This window comes from Phalaenopsis equestris, unplaced genomic scaffold, assembly GCF_001263595.1.
Source record: "Phalaenopsis equestris unplaced genomic scaffold, ASM126359v1 Scaffold000032, whole genome shotgun sequence".
NCBI lineage: Eukaryota > Viridiplantae > Streptophyta > Magnoliopsida > Asparagales > Orchidaceae > Phalaenopsis > Phalaenopsis equestris.
The window spans coordinates 536,015-542,477 of NW_018164474.1; the positions used below are offsets into that span (position 1 = coordinate 536,015).

Genomic DNA, 6,463 nt, shown 5'->3' on the forward strand with positions numbered 1-6,463 from the left:
TCCGTATGCAATAATTTCTCCTGATCTAGGGACATTTCTTAATGGTGTTTGAAGTGACTGATTTTCCCCCTTCATCTTCATCTCTTCTTCAATTTTTATGACAACCAGTCTTGATGGTGCTTGAACTGGCTGACTCTCACGCCACTATGATTTAAGAAAAATCACATGTAATTATGTAATTATATTTAAAATAAAAATTTTACCTCCAAACTTTAAGATAAGATTGTTTGCCCCCCTCTCACTAAAATCTTAGTTCCTCCATTATTCCCAAATCTTTCTTCTATGGTTCAATCCCACAATGAAAACTTCACTGGTATTCAAATTGATGAAGAGAACTTTCTGCCAACTTCCTACACAAAAACAATTTTTAAGTTATTATTATAAAAATCCAATCAAACTTTCCTTGAATATCATATGGCATAAGGCAATCATATCGCATGCAGACAATTGTATTGGCGCTTGAATGAAAAAGTAGTCTTGTAGGTGGCACCTTCCACTCAAGTTGGAAGGCCATACTGTGACTATATCTTAAATAACAATGAAGTTTAGAGCACCCGCATCATATTAAAATTTTATCTAAACCATATTATAGAAATGTTATAAGAAGCTTGTTAGAATATAGTCACTCGAGCCACCGAGCTTTACAATAGCAATAGCCATGATGAAAGCAAGAGGTTGTGATCTCCTTCTGTTAGTTGTTCTTTGGTTAGTAATTTCTGGTAGCGAAGGTTGGTCAATTGGAGCTCACAATCATGAAGAGCAGGAAGGAAACAGTAGCCACGGGTCACAGTATTACAGCAGTTCTGGTCCTTCTCCAGCTCCCTATAATGGCTTCTTCAGGCCGCATGGGAGAATTTTCAGCATTTTGGATTTTGGGGCCAAGGGAGATGGAGTCTCCGATGATTCTATGGTATTTATGATCAATTTAAGAGAAACAATCTGTAATTTAGATATTGTAAAATTACAAACAATGGTTATTCCAAAGTTTAGATCAACAAGAGAAGCTTTAGAGTCGTCTTAAATGACAAAAGAATGCATTTTTATTATTTTCTATTATTTTCAGATATTGTAAAATTACAAACAATGGTTATTCCAAAATTTAGATAAATAGGAGAAGCTTTAGAGTCGTCCTAAATGACAAAAGAATGCGATTTTATTATTTTTTATTATTTTCTTCTTTTTTTTCTTTTTTGTTCTAATTGTCATTATAAATGATGTTTTTTTCTCTCTATATCCTGGTTCTAAGCAAGCTATTGCAGGATTGACAATCCTGTTTTCAATGTTTATATTCTTTTGACATGCATGAGCCATTTCAGTAGGTTTTTCACTCTTATATATATATATATATATTTAATTTTAGGTTTTTCACTCTTTCAGCACTGATCAACACTTTATTGTTATGAGGCTAATCAATTTAATAATTTACCTCAGCTGTATCCATAAATTTAGTTTTTAAACTTTACAGGCACTTCTAGCAGCATGGAAGGCAGCTTGCACAGTCCCGGAGGCAACCATAGAAATCCCATCAAATTTCATATTTCTTATAAAACCAATTACTCTGCAAGGCCCATGCAAATCTAATTTGGTTCTCAAGGTTCAAAGTATCCCCATTCATGATTTTTTGAATTGGGAAACTTCCTAACTTATTGTATATTATTACTGTTCACTAATTACAAAATGTGGGGAAAAGGAAATTTTACATGGAATTTTTGAAGATATTTCAGGCCATTCAAGTATAACTCCGTTATTTCCAAAATTTCCAGATAGATGGGACCCTCCTGGCACCTTCTAACACTTCAACTTGGTCAAAATCTACCCGCTACCAGTGGCTGAACTTAAAATGGCTTAGTAGCCTTATCATCCAAGGAAGTGGAACTCTTGATGGGCAAGGCTCTTCATGGTGGAATCTTACTGAAAATACTTTGGTCAGTGGCTCTCTGTAGATCAATTCTTTTTCCTATTAAAAATCTAAACTGGTTCTGAAATTTGAAAAATTGACAGCAGAAACAAACTGAACATTCAATTTCAGAAATGAGACCAACAGTATGTAGCCTATCAATGATTTAAATTGACTTTATATCAAACATCCACTCATAAAAATTTCTCTTTAAATAAAGATTTTGAGATTCTACCAGAGCTGTAATTTAGTGGTGCGTGACATTCAAATCATCAATAGCCCACTTTGTCACCTTAAATTTGACAACTCAAGGAGGGTCCTGGTGATGAATATCACAATCTCCTCACCAGAAGATAGCCCAAACACTGATGGCATTCATCTCCAGAACTCCACAGGAGTGGAGATAAGGCACTCCATCATTGGATGTGGTAGGGAAAAAAAAACTCCTCTTCAACAAACTCAAATGATTCCTATAAACTTTCCCGTTCACTTTATGGATGTTTTTAATAGCTTTTTCGAACTTTCAGGTGATGATTGTGTTTCCATTCAAACCGGGTGCTCAAATATTCACCTGCATCACCTAGAATGCAGTCCAAGCCATGGAATCAGGTGAAACCATGAATTATCTCCTTAGATTCATTAAAGTAAATGAAATTAATCAGAATTAAGTTAATGAGTAAACACTAAGAATTATGAAATTATTGTCAGCATAGGAGGTTTGGGGAAAGGCAACAGCTTGGCTTGCGTCTCTAATGTATATGCTAACAACATCAATATTCAAAATGCCCTATCTGGCGTCAGGATCAAAACTTGGCAGGTATATATAATCCTAACTTATTTACATCAGCCATTAACTTAACTCATAAGCTAACTCCCGTATTTCCTGTCACAGGGAGGTTTCGGGTCAGTCAGGAATGTAACATTCTCCAACATTCAAGTCTCGGATGTTCAAATACCACTAGTGATTGATCAGTATTACTGCAGTAAAAAATCATGCAAGAATAAAACTGATGCAGTAGCCATTTCAGGCATCTCATATAAGAGAATTATAGGAACTTACATATATCAACCAATGAGTCTCGCTTGCAGTGACAGTATTCCATGCATTGATATCGACATAATTGATATACAACTTTTCCCAGCATTGGCTGAGAGACATTCCAGGCAGGCATTGTGTTGGAACTCTTATGGGAGGGCCGTGGATCCTCTTAAGCCCTCAAGCATTGCATGCTTGCACAAGAATAATAGGCAGATTAGTCCCTATACGAAACCAAATGGCTATATTTGTTAAAGAATGACAAAGGTTTAGCTTGGCTTTAAAAGTTCTTGAGGAACTGGTTGAATTACCTGACAATTTGCTTGCCTACTGAATTTTGTAAATAGAAGGTGGCTGATCAACTTTGTTTGCTCCAAGCATGAGATTTGTAAGCATTAATAAGGTCTAATTAAGCTTCACGGCTTGAAACTCTAGCCGCCTAGTATTTTGGCATGAATGTAATGGGTTGTGATACTCTTGAAGTGAATATGCCCAATGCTGCAGCAGTTTGTTCGTTTTTTCGTTTTTTTCTTTCAACACACACACACACACACACACTTAAACGCCATAGCAAAAGGACTAAGCTTTGCCAACACATCAGACTTCTTTTATCCCTCAATCTCCTTACCAAGATATAGTTTTTCAGATAAGAAATATGACAGTATCTTATTCCACAGGAATTTGGTTGACTCGTAAATTAGAATCTCAAATCATAAACATTCAGCACTTTCTCTTAGCTTGCAATTGAAATTTACATTATTTCACTACACTTGCTGCTTCATCCAGACTAGAAAAACCAACTTATTTGATCTTTGGAGATTTACTAAATCAAGCCAAATATAATCAAACTAAAAATCTTAAAAAATTCAGAATAATTTATAATTATTTGTTTTCAAAAAAATTACCTACAGCAAAAAAGGTACCATTTCAGGAATCAAAAGTTCCAGAACCTCATAAATCTCTAAAGCATTAGGATGACTAAAGTCCCAACAATAAAATGCATGGAAACCCTCTCTTATCTGAATCCAACTACAGCCTCCACCTTTCTTGACTCCTGTTGCTCTCATAAGCATTCTAATCTTAGCCACATCCTTCCATCTCTCAACAGAAGCATATATATTCGAAAGCAGAACATAACCTGCAGTCCTTTGCCTCTCTATGTCTATCACCATCTTGGCAGCTCTCTCACCAATTCCATCATTACCATGAGTAACACAGCCACTCAACAGAGCTGCCCATGTGTTAGCTTCAGGCTTGATAGGCATCTTCCTAATAAACTCCTCAGCCTCTCTCAGCAGCCCAGCTCTAGAAAGCAAATCTACCATGGCAGTGTAATGCTTCTCCGTAGGTGTGATTCCATATGCTTTGTCCATTGATTCAAAATAGTGAAACCCTTTATCAACCAATCGACAATGAGAGCAAGCAAAGAGAATAGATAAGAACATTGGTTCACTTGGACTAATGTCTGTTTTTTTCAACTCTTCAAACAAAGCTAATGACTCATAGGCCAGTCCACTGTCTGCTAGCCCTTGGATCATGGCAGTCCAGGAGACCTCATTCTTCTTAGGCATCAAAGAAAATACACTCTTAGAGCTCTCAATGTCTCCAGATTTAGCATACATATCAATAAGTGCAGTACCAACAATAATCTCAGTTCCTACCCCGAGCTTAATAGTCCTACCATGAATGGTCTTTCCTTTCTCCAATGAAGGCAAATTCGCACAAGCTAGTAGAACACTAGAGAATGTCATCCTATTTGGCTCTTGCCCTGAACTTAGCATCTCATTAAAGGTTTCTAAAGCATCCTCATATAGCTCATTCTGAACAAAACCAGAGATCATTGCATTCCATGAGGCAGCATTTCTTTCAGAAATTTCATTAAATAGATGCTTAGCTTCTAAAATTCTTCTATCATAGAAATAACCACCAACCATCGCATTCCAGCACACTATGTTCTTCACAGAAAGAGAGTCAAAGAGCCGACGAGCATCTTCTGATTTCCCACACTTGGAATACATGTCTATAAGTGAACTAGCAACAAAGACATCATTCTCATAACCAAACTTCACAACATGAGAATGGACACTCCTCCCAAGTAACAAATTTTCAAGAATAGCTGATGCACTGATCACACTAGCGAAGGATGAGACATTTGGTGTAAAGCCATTACAAAGCATTTGATTAAATAACCTTGATGCCTCCAAAGCCTCACCACTCTGGCTATACCTTGCTATCATCATGCTCCAAGTGACCTCGTTTTTATCAGGCATTTCATCAAAAACATGGCAAGCTTCCTTCAGATCACCCATTTGAAAACACACATCAAGCAAGGCAGTCCACGAAACAACGTCCCTCTCCACCATTCCATCAAACACTCTCCTTGCCATTTCAACATCTCCCATCCTGAGATACAACGTGATCAGAGAATTACAAACCGATAAATTCTGGTCAAATTTATTCTTCACAATCATTCCAACAATACTCTTGGCTAAGTCAAATTCACCACTCACACCACAAGCAGAAATAAGACAAGTGAAAGTTACATCATTTGGCATCAAACCACACCTAATCATCTGACGGAACATTACTAAACCATCAAAATACATTCCATTTCGAGCCAACCCATTAATCGTCGCTGTATATGACACAACTGTATGATAAGGACACCTTTCAAAATGCCCCATGGCATCATGAACTCTCCCTCTTTTCATGAGTTCATCAATGATTATAGTCCACGAAACCACATTTCTCTCAGGCATTTCATCAAACAGCTTAGACGCGGAATCAATATCGCCACTCCGGGCAAAATCATTGATAATAAAGTTCCACGAAAATATGTCAGAACCAGCAAATTCAATAAATATGAGATTCCGATCAGCTGTGCGGTTGCATTCAGAGTACATGGTGAGAAGCTTGGTGAAAACCGAGCGGTCTGCCGATATGCCGCACCTGACGGCGTGGCCATGGAGGGCTAGACCGGCAAGTAAGCGATGGGTGCAGGAGCATCGCCGAAGAAGGGAAGCGCAGGTCTCTACGTAGGATTTGAAGGAGCTTGGTGTGAATGAAAGGCTCCCAACGGCTAGTTTTTTCTTGAAGGATTTGAAAATAGCGGCAATGGAAGAGGAAGAGGATAACTCAGAGTTAGGGATTGATTGGGATTCGGTTGAAAAGCTGATGGCGGAATGATAAATGCGGCCGAAAATTAGTCTACTTTTTGCACTCATTCCATCATGTTGCTCACTAGCATGGCTGAGGTAGCTAGTTATTTGTTGAAACCGCCAAACGGAATTTTTTTAGGGAAGATAATTTGTGAGAGAGAGGAAAGTATGATTGTGTAATAATTTGGTATTTTTTTTTCTAATCTATGTTAAGCATACAATGTGTACAGATTACATTATGGAAAAGTGAAATACTGAATATGTTCTTACCCTTAATTGGGGTGTATACACATATAAAATAAAAAAAAAATTGAGCCAAGCCAATGCAATCCAATGCTCATGTATGACATTGCACCAATTGATTTGAATATG

The 6,463-nt window shown here is 37.4% G+C and overlaps 2 protein-coding genes across 4 annotated transcripts; one reads left to right on the forward strand and one right to left on the reverse strand.

The window, feature by feature from the left end:
* Nucleotides 1-209: 209 nt before the first annotated feature.
* On the reverse strand, nucleotides 210-6,245 carry LOC110018719 (pentatricopeptide repeat-containing protein At2g13600-like). Its single transcript, XM_020716128.1, has 2 exons — nucleotides 3,839-6,245; nucleotides 210-350 (listed from the first exon to the last, which is right to left on the reverse strand). Exon 1 carries the CDS (start codon nucleotides 6,155-6,157, stop codon nucleotides 3,839-3,841), a length of 2,319 nt encoding a protein of 772 aa, XP_020571787.1. The 5' UTR covers nucleotides 6,158-6,245; the 3' UTR covers nucleotides 210-350.
* On the forward strand, nucleotides 472-3,448 carry LOC110018720 (polygalacturonase At1g48100). 3 transcript variants are annotated; one of them, XM_020716131.1, is made up of 8 exons: nucleotides 472-910; nucleotides 1,466-1,594; nucleotides 1,764-1,925; nucleotides 2,002-2,043; nucleotides 2,118-2,325; nucleotides 2,425-2,506; nucleotides 2,606-2,714; nucleotides 2,790-3,448. In XM_020716131.1, exons 1-8 carry the CDS (start codon nucleotides 659-661, stop codon nucleotides 3,186-3,188), a joined length of 1,383 nt encoding a protein of 460 aa, XP_020571790.1. In that variant the 5' UTR covers nucleotides 472-658; the 3' UTR covers nucleotides 3,189-3,448. The 3 variants fall into 3 exon arrangements, with proteins under 3 accessions (XP_020571790.1, XP_020571788.1, XP_020571789.1); XM_020716129.1 differs by having other exon boundaries at nucleotides 2,118-2,506; XM_020716130.1 differs by having other exon boundaries at nucleotides 2,005-2,043; nucleotides 2,118-2,506.
* Nucleotides 6,246-6,463: the final 218 nt, after the last annotated feature.

Bases quoted from the DNA above. Each gene is read 5' to 3' on its own strand.
- LOC110018719 (XM_020716128.1), bottom strand. From the start codon at position 6,157: ATGAGTGCAAAAAGTAGACTAATTTTCGGCCGCATTTATCATTCCGCC.
- LOC110018720 (XM_020716129.1), top strand. From the start codon at position 659: ATGATGAAAGCAAGAGGTTGTGATCTCCTTCTGTTAGTTGTTCTTTGG. The intron at 911-1,465 runs GTATTTATGATC...TAAACTTTACAG, and splicing joins GAGTCTCCGATGATTCTATG to GCACTTCTAGCAGCATGGAA. The intron at 1,595-1,763 runs GTTCAAAGTATC...CAAAATTTCCAG, and splicing joins AATCTAATTTGGTTCTCAAG to ATAGATGGGACCCTCCTGGC.